This window comes from Hyaena hyaena, unplaced genomic scaffold (assembly GCF_003009895.1).
Source record: "Hyaena hyaena isolate Hyena2069 unplaced genomic scaffold, ASM300989v1 scaffold_410, whole genome shotgun sequence".
In the NCBI taxonomy this organism is placed as follows: domain Eukaryota; kingdom Metazoa; phylum Chordata; class Mammalia; order Carnivora; family Hyaenidae; genus Hyaena; species Hyaena hyaena.
The window spans coordinates 1,047,745-1,066,437 of record NW_024081042.1 but is presented as its reverse complement, the minus strand read 5'-3'; the positions used below and the strand labels follow the sequence as shown (position 1 = coordinate 1,066,437).

At 38.4% G+C, this 18,693-nt stretch overlaps 1 protein-coding gene and 1 non-coding gene across 3 annotated transcripts in view; both read right to left on the bottom strand.

Annotated features, from left to right (window-relative positions):
- The window catches only part of CAB39L (calcium binding protein 39 like), a 91,451-nt gene that overhangs the window by 26,172 nt on the left and 46,586 nt on the right, over positions 1-18,693 (bottom strand). For both annotated transcript variants that reach the window (XM_039252171.1, XM_039252170.1), the window contains 2 exons: positions 11,827-11,945; positions 2,368-2,536 (listed from right to left, as the gene is read on the bottom strand). In XM_039252171.1, the coding sequence (XP_039108102.1) occupies positions 2,368-2,536; positions 11,827-11,945 (288 nt within the window). The remainder of the gene's footprint in view (positions 1-2,367; positions 2,537-11,826; positions 11,946-18,693) is intronic.
- On the bottom strand, positions 14,067-14,151 carry TRNAQ-UUG. Its single transcript has one exon. It is a non-coding gene; the product is annotated as a tRNA-Gln (tRNA).

Genomic DNA, 18,693 nt, shown 5'->3' with positions numbered 1-18,693 from the left:
TTCCGTGTCCTCCTTTCTCTCTGGCCCTCCCTGACTCATGCTCAGTCTTTCTTTCTGTCACAAAAATAAATAAACATTAAAAAAAAATTTTTAATAAAAATTTAAAAATTATTTGAAACAGTGTACCCTTTCATCTCACTTCCTCACAATTCTGTTTTGACAAGACTAAGCTTTGCACAGTCTATGTATTATGCTAAGGAATATCTGATATTGATATGGGTATGGCTTCTGCATAGCTTGGGAGACACGCAGGGTAGAGTGACAGAGACACACTCAATGGCAGGGACATGACGGTAGATGGACCAGGCAGAAGCTGCCATTCATGGAGGGTTAACTATGCATTTACATAAAGTAATAAAAGTATTTACTAATGTGGTATATGGACTATGTCAATACTGTTAAAATATGTATTTAAGATAATATATAAAAATAAAGGGTCATACATGGATGACAATTAAGTAAAAATATATATTTATATCCTAAAAAAAGTAGAAGTAAATTTGGAATGATGTAAATGGAGCAAGTATATTGCTGAAATGCTTTTATTTTATTTTATTTTTTGGAAGTTTATTTTGAGATAGAGTGAATGCTGGGGGGGGGAGAGGCAGAGAGAGGAAGAGGGGGGAGAGACTGTGTGAGAGAGAGAGAGTGTGTGTGAGAGAGAGAGAGAGAGAGAGAGAGAGAGAATCCCAAGCAGATTCCATGCCATCAGCATGGAGCCTGAAATAGGGCTTGATCTCACGAACTGTGAGATCATGACCTGTACCAAAATCAAGAGTCAGTTGCTTAACCCAGTCACCCTGAAATTCTTTTAAAGAAACAAATCTGAATATATACATTTGAATGAGTCTTGTCTATTTGTAACTGACTTTTGGGGGGAGGGGTCGGTCAGTGATGTTGTTATATCATCAGCTTAAAATATTTTCAGAATTCCTCTTTTAAAATCATCTTCAGAGAAAATTTGGTATGTGCTGAAGAAAATCAGACTCTATTTTAGTCATTTTAAAATTTGTTTTTATTATCAATATCATTATTATACCAAAACCAAAAACAGTCCTAGCTATCAAGATCACCCACTTTACCCATGAACCTGAATGTCAAAAAGCTTAGTGTTGTTTCCAAAACTTTTATCTGCCTTGAAATATAAACATTTCACATTATTGAAAAATGAACATGCCACAGACAATGATACCAGTTTCAAAATATATTAAATAATGGCAGGATCCTAAGAATAAATGTTTTTCTAAGATAGAAACCTTTAAGGTGGCATTATTCACTGGATGTGTAATGCACACATTTGCATTGTCATGCAAACTAGCATTTTAGTTTGCAAATTAGCTACATTATTTTCTAATATGCTCTCTGCACACCTTTTTGACGGTCAAACTCAGAAACCAAAAGTAGAATGGTGGTTGCCAGACACTGGCGGGGGGGAAGGGGAAATGGAGCATTGCTGTTTAATGGAAATTAGTTGCACAAACAATATGAATATACTTAGCACTACTGAACTGTGCACTAAAGAATGGTAAGATGGTAACTTTTTGTTGTATGTTATTTTAAATTTTTTATTTATTTTTGAGAGAGAGATAGAGACAGTATGAGCAGGGGAGGGTCAGAGAAAGAGAGAGACACAGAATCAGAAACAGGCTCCAGGCTCTGACCTGTCAGCACAGAGCCTGATGCGGAGCTCGAACCCATGAACTGTGAGATCATGACCTGAGCCGAAGTCAGATGCTTAACCGACTGAGCCTCCCAGGCGCCCCTGTTGTATGTTATTTTATAACAATTAAAAAAAAAAACTTTAGTTTAAAAACCAAGATTAAATTTATTACCTATAAATAACAATAGATGATAAGTTTATAAGAATATAGACGGTTAGTATTTTGCTTCACTGTGTGGGAATTTATAATTACATTGATAAGGTAATGTGATATCCTTGATGTTCAGAGACATCATTCTCCAGCTCCCTTTGCTACCCAGTTCCTTTCCCTGCAAGTAAACACTGTCCCTGCTTCCCTGACAACCTTCCAGAGGTACTCAGTGTACCATAAGTGACAGCTTATATCCTTTGTTTTTAACATAAATGAAAGCACACTTTGCATGGAATACTACATTTATATATTGCAATTCATTCTGTATGTGTGTGTGACAAGTATTTTGAGTTGTTTTTTCCACAGTGTGATCGACTGGCGTAATAGAATGCATTATCGATGTTCTTGCGGTTTGTGTTGTAATTCACAGTCGGTTATACTCAGGCCTCAGGAATAGCCTTTTCTGCTTTTTAATTAAACTGCCTCTTTGGAGGCCAATTGATTTTAACTAAATGCTGAAACTAAATGAACTAGCTGATTCAAAAAAAAAAATTACCTTAAAAGTAGCAAAGGCATCTGAAGCAATATCAAATGTTGACAACTCCACATACTTAAAGAAATCTCGGAACTGATTAGAAAAGAGGATGATTTTGGCAAGTGGTTCATGTCGGATACATTCTCTCAGCATAATCCCACAACGTAAGGCGATCTGTGGGGTTTCATATCTAAAGCATAAACAAGAGAGAAACAGAGAGCTCTGTTATCCTATTAACAAAATAATATTAATGGCATCAAAAGAACCATTTCAATACTGCTGTTAAGGGACACATAGGTAACATTTGTCACAGTCCATTCGAACACTGTTCATTCAATACCCACTGACTATTTACGACATGCTTGGCACTGTTCCAGATGATGGGGATACAATAGCGAGCACACAGTTCACTGCCTTCCTAGAGCTGTATTTTTTAGTGGGAACATGATTTGGTGAGGGAAGAGGCAGACTATAAACAATGAAAAGAAGTTTTGCATTCTGAGAAGTGCTATGAAACTGAAGACATTAAAAGACATATACTACAGAGTACACTTCATTTACTTTAGTTTAGACCGAGTGGTCAGGGAAGGAGCAAAGCGCTCCAGGCAGAGGGAACTAAACTTGCAGAGGTTCCAAGGCAAGAACCAGCGTGATGAGTTAGAGAAAAGCAAGGCCAGCGTGGCTGGAATGTAGGGGGAGAGCAGTGAATGGTGTGATATGAGGCAAGAGTGGAAAAGGGCAGGGGCCAGACCACATACAGCTCCACAGGCTAAGGGAAGGAGTGTGGTGCTCAAGTGTGGTAGGAAGCCTTTAGAGAGTTTAAAGCAAGACATGAACATGGCCTAACACATGCTTTAAAAAGATCACTCTAGGTATCTATGGAGAATCCATTGTATACGAGGGGAGAATGAGCTGGGGAGTTAGGAGCAGAAGCAGAGATCCAGCTGGAGATGACAGTGACCTGGACTGGGGTCGCGGGAGTGCAGGAGAGGCCTGCGTGCCCACCGTGCAGCGTCTTCAGGAAGAGTAATGGCCTTGCTGAAGTTGTAGTTGGGGTAGAGCGGGGAACACACTTGGGGTGAGGGAAACTGAGGATTCAAGAACAACTCCCATAATTTTGGCCCAAATAATTGGATAGATGGTGGCGCCAATTTTTAAGATGAATAAACAAGAAGAGGTACATACAGGTCAGTGAAAAAACTGGGAGTTTGTTTCTAACTGTGTTAACTTTGAGATGCTGCTGTCTCAGTAGAGATGTCTCCTTGGCAGTAGAATATCTGCATCTGGAGCTCAGGAAGAAGGTAAGGGTAGATATTACACGCACATGTGATTTCTGTGGTAGTTGACCAATAATACACAGCTACACCCTGATTGACTCACTGATCTCATGAATTACGGCTTATAGCAAAAACTGCACAAGAAAAACACAAAGTCTACCATAGGAAACTACTCAGGACTGGCACATTAGATCTCTTCCACTCCCAGTTTAATAACAATGCCTCACGTGTCAAATTCAACACTGAAATAAATCTAGGTTTGAGTTACTTCCAGTGTATGATAAGGTTTCAATAAAATGAACAACAGTTAGCTCAAGTAAAACAAGCCCCAGTATTAAAATGGTACAGTTGACAACTGTGTGGTAAACAGAAGAACAGAACAAAGGAAGATATAGTTTTAGAAGACTGGGAAGTGAGTAGAGTGTAAGATAAAAAGTCTTCTATCCTTTCATTTCAGTTAAATACAATATTAATTTTTGTGGTTCTAATACAAAGCCCACTGGAAAAAACCTCAAATGATCTCGATTCTTGAAAAAGTGCTTTCCTATAATGTTGAGAATAAAAGAAAAATGACATCTATGAAGGGCCTGTGTAATCTTGCAAATTTACCATGAATTCTGCAAACTAGAAAAATTCCAGCAAAAAAACATTTTTAAGAAGCAAAAAAGACCACTGAACAAATGAACAGATAAGAAAACCGGATAGATGAAAATCAAAGCAAAACCACTCTTACACAAAACTTCAAGATATAACTCACCAAATATAAGTGATAACATTTGCTGAATAATAAAAAATAATGCACTATGATTTGTAAGATAACATCTACATGAAATTCAGATTCAAGAACAAAATCTCTCTCCACAACTTAGGGAACAGGATACTTTGCAAAATCAAATCTACAAATACAGTAGGGAAAACGGTAAATAAGGATATTTGAGAGGATTCATTAAACTAAGGTAATAAATATTTATTCATTTTTGTCCATCTTACACTGAATACTATTTATAAATGTCCTTTGAGTATTTCCTGAATAATCATATTAACATTAAATGCTAATATATTCAGATAGGCTTGATTATTTGAAGAATATTTAAAAATGCCTATTTATAGTGTTAATAATTTCTCTTACCAAAAGAACTTGAAAATCACCCTGCTGGTACACATGGAAGAGTTATAGATGGAAAAATATTAAAATGTTATAAAGAGGGGTTTATTTTTTCTTTTTTAAAAGTTTATTTATTTTGAGAGAGACAGAGACGGGGGGGGGGGGGGCCACAGACAAGGAGGGAGAGAGAGAGAATCCCAAGTGGGCTCTGTACTAACGTAGAGCTCGAACTCTCAAAATCATAAGATCAAGACCTACCTGGGCTGAAACCAAGAGTCTGACGCTTAACTGACTAAGCCACCCAGACGCCACCAAGAGGGGTGTATTTTCCAAAGTGTGAAGGAGAAAAACCTTGTTGTTTATTGGTAGAGTACTCTAGAGAGTATGAAATAAAGACTTTTGGCCTAAAGAGCCAAGACCATTAAAATCCAGACTTATTAGTGAGATATTTCTGGACTTTTGTACTTTGGCCCTAAACTTAACTTTCCAATTTTGTTTCTTATCCAACTCCCTATCTCGTTGGAGTACATCATTCTCTCAACCTAGGATGTCCTTCTGATGCTTCTACCTCTAAGATTCTCTCTCATCTTTCAAGGCTTAGTTTAAATACCACCTCCGCCTTGAAGTCTTTCACAATAATGTACCATTCCACAGATTATTCTCTCTCCCCTTCATATTCTTACAACAGCTTATCTGTAATAAGTTTAGCACTTTTTTCAATCTGTACTAGGTTACGTTGTCAATAATTGTTATAAATCTGTTTTCTTCATGTCATTTCAGACAACTTCATTTTCCTTGTTACCTTCCTGTTCTCTTATTACTTCTTCCTCTCCTTCTCTACCCTCATCTCCATATGGTGTCTGTATCTTATTTGTTACTTTTCTCCATCCCCACCTCAATTTCCAAAGAGTGCTTAGCCTAATATTTTGCACAAAGTAGGCATATGATGAAGTTACTAAGTTTCAAACTCTGACTGAAATTCTTAATACTAGAACGCTAATGAAATTCAAACTCTGGCGTACACAAAAGGTTGTGTGATCTCTAGCCAACACTTTCTCATTTCTTAATCCAATTTCCAAACTGAGACTATCTATTAAAATTTTATACTCCCAACTTTTGTATATAATTAGTTCTCTTTTTCCTTTCATTTGGTGAAGTTTATTAGAACCGTCTGTGATATACTATTTATTTTTGAGCACTAAGAAAATATTAAAAAAATATTCCGCACAGAATAAATATCTCATCTATTCTACTCCACTTATGAAAAATATTCCCAAGGGCAGGGGCCACAATGAATCACTATGCCTCCACAATGACTAATTTATGTCAGGTTCCTAATAAAGACTAATCCAGTAAATGTTGAATCACTATATTATAGAATTGAATTATATCTTCCTTCTTGGTTTGTAGTTTGGATCATACAGTCTGGACTTTAACGAACTATGTTAGCAAGGAGAAGGCACACTACTATATATGCATGCTTATTCAAAAAATCACGGCATGTAAGATCCCTTTCAAATTTAATAAAAGCTAGAATGTAAGAGCAATTGTCTCATCTAGCAGTGAGCCACAGTAAACATTATACCAAAAAAATGGTTAGAAGAGCTTGTGCAAGAGTATCTCAAGTTCAGAACACATATTTTATAAGGGGAAAAAATGACTTTTGTTGTTGCTAGTAGCAACAGTGTCAGGTAGTAGTTGGAAAAGTTTTGTAAAATGTCATTCAACAAACACTTGGCCTCCTCGATATAGGCAAGAAGTTTTGCTTTTAAATCTAGATATATTTGCTCACTTTAAATTTTCTTAAATGTTTTATTGATTCCTGAGAGAGAGAGACAGCATGAGCAGGGGAGGGTCAGAGAGAGAGGGAGATACAGAATCCAAAACAGGCTCCAGGCTCTGAGCTAGCTGTCAGCACAGAGCCTGACACAGGGCTTGAACCCACAAATGCCAATGTTAGTTCCCGGGGTAACAATTTACTTCTCTCTAAGTTGATAATTGAAGGAAAAGAATTAGGCACTTATTCTGTCTCTCCGGTATGAACTGTATTTTAAAGTAATTAAATCATTGTGGTAGAGGAGAGAAAGTTATCTCTTTAAAACTACTCTAGTCAATAAATGTATGAGGAATGACAGGATTAGAAAATCACCTCTTTGTGACTGCTAATGAAATGACTGAATCATACCATGTTCATCACTGAATGGTAAAACAACTAAGTGTAAGGCTGATAAGGAACTTTACAATGAATTACACTGTCTCCACTTGAACCCACTGCTCAATCTTAGCATTACTAAATGTACATCTCCTGATGAGATGAAATATGAACCGCACAGCACCACTTACAAAATACGATTGCCAAAATAAAACTGAATCTGATTCCTAATCAAGTCTTTAAATGTAACCTCCAGGATAGAAATACAGGGGGTAGCGGAACAAGTTAAGTTGTTCCATTAAGAAGCAATCTGACAAATCCAGAATGGAGGAAATTCTGCAGGATAATTAACTGATTTTTTAAAGAAGTCGATGACATAAAAAGGGGAGCAGGTGCTATGCTCAATAAAAAGAGACCTTAAGAAGACCTATGTGGGGTCACCTAGGTGGCTCAGTCAGCTAAGTGTCCGGTTTTGGCTCAGGTCATGACTGCGTGGTTTGTGGGTTTGAGTCCCACGTTGGGCTCTGTGCTGACAGCTCAGAGCCTGGAGCCTGCTTCAGATTCTGTGTCCCCCCTGTCTCTGCCCCTGCCCCCCTCGGTCTCTGTCTCTCAAAATAAAATAAAGACATAAAAATAAATTTTTTTAAAAAGGCATAATAAAGACATGTAAAGAGGAGTGCCTGGGTGGCTCAGTCAGTGGGCATGTGACTTCGGCTCAAGTCATGATCTCACAGATTATGGGTTTGAGCCCCAAGTCGGGTTCTGTGTTGACAGTATGGGGCCTACTTTGGATTCTGTGTCTCCCTCTCTCTGCCCCTCCCCCATTCATGCTCTGTCTCTCTCTCCCTCTCTCAAAAATAAATAAAACATTAAAAAAAACTAAAAGATATGTAAAGATACACCAATTATTCACACTCAGTAAACTTTATATAATCCCAGTTTTTAAAAAAACCAAGGTCCCACAAGTTTTATAGAGTCACACATAAACAGCATCGAATAGTAAAAAGTCATTTAAAAATGTCATTAAAAGAGTCCAGGGGCGCGTGGGTGGCTCAGTCAGTTAAGTGTCTGATTCTTGCTTTCAGCTCCGGTGGTGATCTCACATTTTATGAGTTCGAGCCCCAAGTTGGGCTCAGTGCTGACAGTGTAGGATTGGGATTCTTTCTCTCCCCCTTTCTCTGCTCCTCCCGGCTTGCACATGCTCTATGTCTCTCTCTCTCTCTCAAAATAAAGAAATATCTTTTTTTAAAAAGGAAAAACAAAGACATTCCAATCATTACATGTGTCCCTCAAAAATATCAACTTCTAACTTAGGACATCACTTCTCAAACCTGCTTCCCTCCTTCCATCCACTCTGCAGCTACTTGGGAACTTCCTGCTGTTAAGCCTCCCAAAGCCTTTCCTGACACGCGTGGGTCTCCTCCTCTGATTCCTTTCTCCTCATCTCCACCTCTTGTCTGTGCAAAGTGGACATCACATCTAGCTTGGTCTAGTCCCCCTGCCTGGCTTCCCTGCCCCTGTTCTTTTCTCAGTTCTCTCTAATTGAACAGAGAGAGAAAGGGTGGGGGCCATGGTGCACAATTAACACATTAATGCATCCTATACACACCACAGATAAAAGGCTCACTCTAGATCTGTGATATGTTCCAGTAGTTAAATTATTAATAAACAGCATTTATAATTAGCTGCTTATCTTCTGTCTTATTATTTCTAGAAGTGGAAAAAAAGTTGTTTTCTTCAATGTAACACAAATTTTGCTGACTTAATTTTCTAAATAAATTTCTAATTAAGCTAAATTTTCATATCTTCCATAAAGCATATTTAATATGTAATGTATCAAATGTATATGCATTCTATTATATATAAAAGGAATGAAGTTAATTTTAAATAACCCTACTATCATACTTTGGAATTTATTGGACTGCCTTTCTTCTTCATTAATCTGAATTCTTATAGCTCAACAGTATTAGTTTTCTATTGTTTATAATTTCCTTGGTAAGAAGATACCAAATCCATGTTTATTTATTTATTTTGAGAAAGAGAGACAGACAGACAGTGCAAAAGGGGGAAGGGCAGAGAGAGAGGTAGGTATTATTGACTCCATATTGCAAAGAGGAAACCAGGGCATATGGAAGTTAGATATCTTTGCTCAACGTCTTATAGTAAGTGGCAGGACCCTGGTTGACAATGCAGGGTCAGTAGCATATAAGGCAACATTATTTTAGTTGAAGGTAATATTACAAATATTATTTTTATTTTCCAGAAAAGAAAACTGCGGCTTGAAAAGGTGCAGTGTCTTGCCTAAGGTCACAGAACCAGGAAGTGAAAGAGAGAAGAAAAAGGAATAATTAGAGAACAAAAAAGAGTTCTTGTGGTTGAAATGAAAATTCAATACAGTTTATCTCCAATAAAAGATATAATTAGGGGCTCCTGGGTGGCTCAGTCAGTTAGACATCTGACTCTTGGTAGCTCAAGTCATGATCTCATAGTTCATGAGTTTGAGCCCCACAGTGGGCTCCATGCTCACAGTGTGGAGTCTGCTTGGGATTCCCTTTCTCTCTCCCTCTCTCTCTCTGCCCCTTCCATGTGTGCTCTCTCTCTCACAAAATAAACTAAACTTAAAAAAAAAGATATAATTAACTTTTTCTGACACATAAAAAGATAAGAATTGGAAAACAGAAGAGATAAGAAATCAATCCTGGAGATTAAACTCTGACTAATAGGAAATCTAGAAAGTGATAACAGAGAAAATGGAAGGGAAGAAATTTTCAAATAAATAATATATAACAGAGGATGTTAGCAGTCCACCAAAATCCATGGTCGTCTTCTTCCTGGGCCCTACTCAGCATCTCTCAGATTTCCTTCCTTAACAATTAAGGGGCCAAATGACTAAGTGCTCTCAAATGGAATGGGAACGGGAAGAACGTGAGCCATTTCCAGGCCTGGTCTCTCACGTATTTTCACCTTCCTGTGAGCTAAACCAGTAAAGCTGAACAGCGTGATGGAGCCACATGGTGACGAAGGCAGGAGATCCTGCTGATAGAATACATGCTCTGCACTATTATATGAACAATAAACTTATCTGGTGGTGAAGCCACTCCATTTTGGGGACTGTTATAAAGTTTAAAAGTTTGTTATGAGTTTAGCCTACTCTAATTTATGAGACAAGTGTATTTCTCTTGCCAGAACTGACTGACACAATTTTCCAGTAAAAACATTATTTTGTACCAGGAACCCAAAATAATCATAGTATACTACTTTGGTCAACAAATAATAATAATAATTACATTGCCACAATAATTTAAATGTGAATTTTCATAAAATAAAAAATTCTGATAAAGTATATTGGGAGGATATGAGGAAGGAAAATAAAGTGATGGTGGCAGTGATAAAACTAAATTATCACCTACTCTGTAGAAAGTGCAAATACCATTTTTGTTTATTTTTTAATTTTTTAATGTTTTATTTATTTTTGAGAGAGAGATAGAGGCAGTGTGAGCCAGGAAGGGTCAGAGAGAGAGGGAGTCACAGACTGAAACAGGCTCCAGGTTCTGAGCTGGCAGTCAGCACAGAGCCCGACGCGAGGCTCAAGCCCACGAACCGTGAGATCATGACCTGAGCTGAAGTCGGACGCTTTAACTGACTGAGCCACCCAAGTGCCCCACAAAGACCGTTTTTAAAATTGATAAACCTAAAGATCAGCATAAGCTCACTTTTCAAAATACAGAGGTAAATACCAGATGAACAAATAAAAAAGATGAAGGTGGTTGTCTCTGCGCAATGGGACAGAGGAATGGAGGAGGGAGAAAAAAAAGCTGTTGTGTGAAGGGGCGCCTGGGGGGCTCAGTCAGTTAAGCGTCTGACTTCGGCTCAGGTCATGATCTCATGGCTTGTGGTTTCCAGCTCCGCGTCAGGCTCTGTGCTGGCGGCTCGGAGCCTGCTTAGGATTCTGTGTCTCCCTCTCTGTGTACCCCTCCCCTGCTCATGCTCTGTCTCTGTTTCTCTCTCTCAAAAAGAAATGAATGTTAAAAAAAATCTTTTTTTCAAAAGCTGCTGTGTGTTGATAGATCTGATTTTTAAACTACATGCTATGTATTACTTTGATATAATTAAATATTTTTAAATGTACAAGGGAGGAAATGGGAACTGAACAGAGATGACATGGGGTAGGTGTGGAACAGTATACTAGATTTGAGACTGTGGGGTAGAAAAATAGGGCAGGGGAGGAAGAAGATGGTCTGCTGTCCCCAAGTCTTGCTACATCCAGATCTCTGGTCTTTGGGAACTGGGAGTTTGAGTAGCCTCAGAATGCCCTTGAAACATTTGTAAATGAGTATACATATAAAAAATAATAGAGATTCTATTATCTGACTAGACAAGTTTTTTGGCTCCCCTATGTCCCATATATATATATGGGACATATATATATATATATATATATATATATATATATATATATATATAATATTTAGCCTATCTCCACGTGGAAGCATGTCACCTTGGCAGATACTAGCCATTGGAAAAGGTGAGAGAGAGAGAGTGTGTGTGTGTGTATGTGTGTAATGAGGTTCAGGGTCAGGGGATTTGGTCTCATGCAAACAGGAAAAGGGTAACTGCTTAGCTAAGAAAAGGGCAGATTGGGAAGCACAGTTATTAATATAATAGGAAGAGACAGAGATAACAGGAAAGTAGAGGAAAAAGAAACAAGCAGTAAATGCAAGGAACTCTATTTAGAAACATAAGGTACAAAGAAAAGATTTTGCTGTAACCCATGTAATCACAGAGATGTAGATTTGGAGGGCTGACCTCAAGTATGGCAAACAGCTTTACTGTGATTCCAAAAGAGAACCCATCATATCTCAAAGGAGGCTAATGCTATCATACTTCTAACAACTATTCTATAATCAAACCTACCTTCCTATAATCAAAAGAAACCATGTACCTACCCTTTGAGGAGCATAAACAGGATATGAGGATGAGCACTAATATACTCCACAGTGGGACTCCGAGTGCCTATCTGTCTTCTCAGGATGTTGTTAAATATCTGGGTCACATCTTTTTTTCCCTGTTAAAGAAACAAACAGTCATTAAATTGCACACTTGAAATAGGCAAATTACATGGAGTGTTTTATCTCTAAAATGGTATATACACACATACATGCACACAAAGAGAAATAGCACTGCTCTCTGTAATATCCAGAAACATTAATTTATTCTTGTCATATATCTTTAGTCAGCTGTACTTTCAAACATTCAAACAAATTCTACAAAATGGATGCAGTTCTTTTCCAAAGGATTTGCACTGTGGTTAATTTGAACAAGTAGAAGTCTGTTCTCACTGTAGCAAATGAAATGGCACAGAAGAATATAAAATAGTAGTGAATATGATACAACTGAATTCTTTATGCTTTTTTTTTTTACTACTTAGCTTTATATAAGAAGAAATTAAGAATGACATTTTTAAGCATTCATAAATAAGAAGGAAAAATGGGTGAAGGAAAATAAAGATTTTAGCAAATGTGGGGTGGAATCAAATTCCTTTTTCTTACATACACTTTTAGGTAAGTTTTTCCCTCCACTTTATCCATTCCCCTTTCAAGTGGGTGCATTAAAAAAAAAAGTCCGTTTTCTCTTAGGTGAATATATATGATTTAGGTGATCTTAAATGGTCATATTTAACCTAGAGGACAGAAGGGACCACTCAGTACTAGTAGCTGAAGCCAGAAGAAATACAGCCAGTCTCAGACAGAACCTTTTATTTGGAGTCCTCATTTACAAACACTTCCAGTCTCACACATTCTACAACCTGAGGCTAGTCTGCTTCACCAACTGAAGCTCTGAATTGAACAGGAGGTTGGTTTTTTTGTTGTTGTGGATTGTTTTTGTTTTTGTTTTTGTTCTTTTAAAGGTTTTATTTTCAAATAATCTCTACACCCCATTGTGGGGCTTGAATTCACAACCCAGGATCAAGAGTTGTGTGCTCTTCCGACTGAGCCAGCCAGGCACCTGGAACAGGAGATTTTTATAAGAACCATTCTCAGTTACTATGGCCCTAATTCTGGTCTTCATTTCTCAACCAAACTGTTAAAGAGCATCTTCCAGTTATGTCCTCCACTTCAAAGCAGTCTTTGCTCTGCAGAGTGAGCTTACTAGAAATGCAAATCTAACTATGTCATTCTCTTCTCTCTCTTTTTAAAAAATGTTGATTGATTTATTTGGGGGGAGAGAGAGAGAGAATGGGCAGGGAAGGGCAGAGAGAAAGGGAGAGAGAGAATCATAAGCAGGCTCCACACTGTCAGCTCAGAAACTGACATGGGACTTGAACCCACAAACTGTGAGATCATGACTTGAGTTGAAATCAAGAATTGGACACTTAACCAACTGCGCCCCCAGGCACCCCACCATTCTATTCTCTTAATCTCTTCAATGCCTCCCTTTCGCTTTGAAAAACTCCAACAGCTTCCATGATCTGATCTTTGCTTACCTCTCCAGCCACCTCTCTCACTGTTCAATTCCTACTTCAAGTTCTCTTAATAACAAATTGCTGAACTACATATACGCAATCTTTCATTTCTATACCTTTGTTCATGTTCTATTAGTCCTGAATGCTCTTCCTTCCTTCTTTTTCGTAGCTAAATCTTAGTCATCTGTAACCAGGGCAAAGGGCTGCAAAAGCACCTGGTTCTGGGGGTCCCAAACAGACCAGATTCAGCCACTTGTCACTGACAAAATCCACAGGCAGAGAGATGCGCAAGCGTAAAACAAGAAAAGGATTTATTTCAGTGAGGTCAACGCTGGGAAGAGAGCAGACTAGCGTTTCAAAGACTGTCTCCAAAGTGCTGTGCTGAAAATACTTCTAGGTTGATATAAGGAAAATGTGGGACAAAGGTTGGTGGATACATCTGGGAAAGCTGTAAAGATCATTGTCTTGGAGTCAATCACCGCAGAGTCTTGCTGACATCAGAGTTGACCTCATTGTTTGCGGGGTCAGTTGTGGTTCCCATCAAGGGATTTGCCTGCAGGGGTCTTTTGCCTAAGAGAACAGATGGAACAAACAATTTAAAAAAAATTTTTTTTTATGTTTATTTATTATTGAGACAGAAACAGAGCATGAGTAGGGGAGGGGCAGAGAGAGAGGGAGACACAGAATCCAAAGCAGGCTCCAGGCTCTGAGCTGTCAGCACAGAGCCCGAAGTGGGGCTCGAACCCACGAACCGTGAGACCATGACCTGAGCCAAAGTCGGATGCTCAACCAACTGAGCCACCCAGGCGCCCCCTAAGAACAACTTAATCAATAAGAGAGTACAGACAGGTCAAAATGGAAGTAGTCAACGTCCTCTTTTAATCCTTCAGATTCAGTTCAGGAGTACTCCTCTCTGGGATAGCTGCTCCTCTTCTGGATTACAACATCTTTGCCTACATAGACCAGTACCTCCTCTTCCCTGTCTCCCCCTAACTCCATCTCTACCACGGTCAATTCATTAAGTGCTTACTCTGTGCCAGGCACTTATACTAAGAGCTTCACATGTACTTTCCAATCCTCATAACAACCTTATAATGTACATGTTATAAGTAAGGAAATTCAGGACTAGTGAGGTTACCTTACTTAGGTGACATGTGGGAAAGCCACAACTCCATCCCAAACTGATGGAATCCAGAGACTGGGTTCCAAACCATCATACTAAGTTGACTCCAACAATGAACAAAGTACAAAGAAATTAATGAATTTTGTCTCTAAAGTCCTCATCACACTGTTAGCTCCCAAGGAAAGTAATATTTCAATGTCCATAGTAGGACTCAATAGATAGTAGGCATTCAATATTTCCTAGACTGACTTACTACTTGTCTACTGACTTACTACTTACTACAAAGTCATCCATAAACCCTTTGGCACAAACATAGACCAACGAATCTCGCTTATCTATTATTGAGGCACTTTTTTTAATACCAAAAGAATTAGGACTCGAAAAGAAGAAATAAGCATTATTCAATTAATTACTCAATCTTAAAGCTATTAGCCATAAAAAATGTGCACTAAGTACTGATTAAGAATACTAATATAGAAAAATAGTCTTAAAGAATATGTGCAAGGATAAAATATTCTTAAAGGATTAACTTTATCAAAAATTGGCTTGAGGGTGCCTGGGTGGCTCAGCACTGAGCTTTAGTTCAGTCTAAAGCATTAGACACTTTATTTCGGCTCAGGTCATGATCTCACAGTTTGTGAGTTCGAACCCCACATCGGGCTCTGCGCTGAAAGCATGGAGCCTAATTGGGATTCTCTCTCTTCTTTTCTCTGCCCCTTTCCTACTCATATGTGCACCTGTGTGTGTGCTCTCTTTCTCTCGAAAATAAATAAACTTAAAGGAAAAACTGGCTTGAGATGGATCACAGGCTTAAATATAAAACATAAAACATAAATATAAAACTTCTAGAAAAATATAGAGGAAAATCCTCAGGAACTAGAATTAGGCATATAATTCTTAAACTTGACACTAAAAGCACAATCTGTAAAATAAAAATGGACTTGTTTAAGACAAGTCTTAAACAGACTTCATCAAAATTCATGACTTAATGTTTTGAGAAAGATCTTAGTAGTACGAAAAGACAAGCTACAGAGTAGGAGAAAATACTTCATAACATAAATATGACAAAAACCTAGTGTCTAGAATATGTAAAGAGCCCTCAGAACTTTTTTTTAAAGTTTATTTTGAGAGTGAGAGAGAAAACAAGCAGAGAGGGAGAGAGAGAATCCCAAGCAGGCTCCACATTTAGCACAGAGCCCAATGCGGGGTTCGATCTTACAACTGCGACTGATGACCTGAGGTGAAATCAAGAATCAGACCCTTAACTGACTGAGCCATCCAGGTGCTCCCCTCAGAACTTAATAGTACAAAATACAAACCAATTAGAAAATGGGCAAAAGACGTGAAGAGACATTTCACCAAAAAAGATCTACAGATGGCTACAAGCACATAAAAGATGTTCAACATAATTAGTCATTTGGGAAATGCAAATTAAGACCTCCAGGAGAAATTACTACATATACCTATCAAAATTGCTAAAATAAAAAAGTGACAACAGCAAATGCTGACAAAGATGCAGAGAAATTACACTTGTACATTGCTGGTGGGAGACCTAACATATATTCAATCTGGAAAACAATTTGACAATGTCTTTAAAAACTTAACATGCAACTACTATATTAGTGTTTCACTCCTGGTATTTATCATGGAGAAATGAAACCTGGCCATAAATGATCATAGCAGCTTTATTTATAATAACCAAAAGGGAAACAACCTAGAAATCCTTCCACAGGTAAACGGTAAAGCAGACTGTGCTACATCCATATCAGAGGCTCAGCAATAAAAAAGGAATGAAATTTTTTTTAAACTTATTTATTATTTGGGGGGAGGAGCAAAGAGAAGGAGCGAGGGAGAGAATCCCAAGCAGGCTCTGTGCTGCCAGTGTGGAGCCTGATTCAACAATGGATCCCACGAACCCTGAGATCATGATCTGAACAGAATTCAAGAGTCGGATGCTTAACTGACTGAGCCACTAAGGCGCCCCCAAAAGGAATGAACTTTGATACATGCAACAACCTGGATGAATCTTGAGGAATTATGCTGAGTGAAAAATGCTAGCAACAAAAGGTTACACAATCTAAGTGTCCATCGACAGACAAGTGGGTAAGGAAGATGTGGTGTATGTATGCACTGCAATATTACACAGCTGTAAAGAGTAAGATTGTGCTATTTGAGACAATTGGGTGGACATAAAGAGTATTATTCTAAGTGAAATAAGTTAGACTGAGGAAGAAGAATACCACAGGATTTCATTCATATGTGGAATCTAAAAAAAAAGAAAGAAAGAAAGAAAGAAACCCACAAATGAATAAACAAATAAAATGCAGAAATAGACCTATAAACACAGAATGAATTTATGGTTGCCAGAGGAGAGGAAAGTGGGGGTGGTAAAATGGGTGAAGGGGAGTAGGAGAAATAGGCTTCCGTTATGGAATAAATAAATCAAGACAGCATAATGAGTACAGTCAATGATACTGTAATAATGATGTATGGGAATGGATGGTAGCTACACTTGTAGTGAAAATAGCATAATGCATAAATTTATGGAATCACTATGTTGTACACCTGAAACTAATACAACATTGTGTGTCAACTCAAAACACGTTTTTTAAAGGATTACACATTGTCTGGTTCCAGTTATATAATATTTCTGAATGGACAAAATTACAAAAATGGAGGACAGATTAGCGGTTGCTACAGGTCAGAGGTGAGTGACTGTAAAAGGGCAAGTGGAGGGATCTTTGCGGTGATGGAAAATTTCTATATCTTGATTTTATCAATATCAATATCCTGGTCATGTTACTGCCCTATAGTTTTGCAAGATATTGACATCAGGGAAACTGGGCAAGGTATGTGAGATCTCCCTGCATTATTTATTATTGCTTTTCTTACTGGAGCAAGCTGGCGGAAGAAAGCAGGGGAAGTGCCTACTAGCTCTTCTGGGCCCTTGAGAAGACTACAGCCAGCAACTAGATCCATTTTAATTAAAGGCTAGAACCTCAGACAGCAGCTTGTAAAGTATGCACCAAATGCCTTCCAGGGAGAGACTGGGAGATGGGCATTTCTGCTGGCTTCCTCTGTGCTAGCCCAGCTTTTTCTGTGCTGCCTGGCTTCCTCTGTGCTAGCCTGGCTTCCTCTGTGCTAGCCTGGGGGAGGTGGGGATAGTTACAGCAAGTGCTCATGCACTCGTGAACAACTGCTTCTTTGTTTGTCCTGTGGAACTCATGAATGCAAGCCCTTTTAGCTTTCATACATAGGTAAGGGCCCATCCCTCAGCTGGCAGCCTTAAAAGTTGGGGCACTAGATGTGTGGTTCAAACCCTTTCCTCCTCAAAGAGAAGATGGGTGTTGGGATTCACTCCCAATGGCACGGTGCTATGCCATGGGTAGGATTTATGGCTAGAGCGAGTCCCAGCTTTTCCCACTCATTCTGATGTGGGTATTTTCTCAGTTGCTCAGTAAGTAGGAATCACTCAGCTAAATTTCTGGATTTCCCTCAGAGGGAATTCCTGCATATATAACCATACATTCTGTTTAACCACAGGAGGAGGGAAATCAGGAGGCTCGTAGGTTGCCATCTAAGTCCAGAGTCCCAGAATTTTTTTAATATTTCAATGTTTATTTTTGAAAGAGAGATGGTGCGCGAGTTGGGGAGGGGCAGTGAAAGAGAGGGAGACACAGAATCAGAAGCAGGCTCCAGACTCTGAGCTGTGAGCACAGAGTCTGACGCAGGACTCGAACTCACAAACCGTAAGATCATGACCTGAGATGAAGTCAGACGTCTAACTGACTGACCTACCCAGGCGTTCCATCCCAGAATTTTTTAAATGGTAATAAAATTCAATGCTGGTTCTCACAGATGGCTGATGAGGATATAAAACAATTAAATAATACCTGAATGATGTTCTAGAATCTCAAATTGGGAAATCTAGTCTGAGGAAATAATCCTAAATAACAGTCTTAAATATCAAAGAAAAGTTTCAGGCACAGACATCTTTATCATAGTGGGGATAAAAGAGAGTTAGAAACAATCAATTGTCCAGAATTAGGCATGGTTACGTAAATTATGGTATATCTAACTGGTAGAAATAAAAAATTAGATTATCAAAATGTTGGCAATAATTAAATATAAGTAAAATCCATGGCTATCTGTTGCTTTCACTTTATTCCATGGAAAGAAACAGAGAGAGGTGGAGATTAGGGAGAAAGAGAGAGAAGAATTAAGATA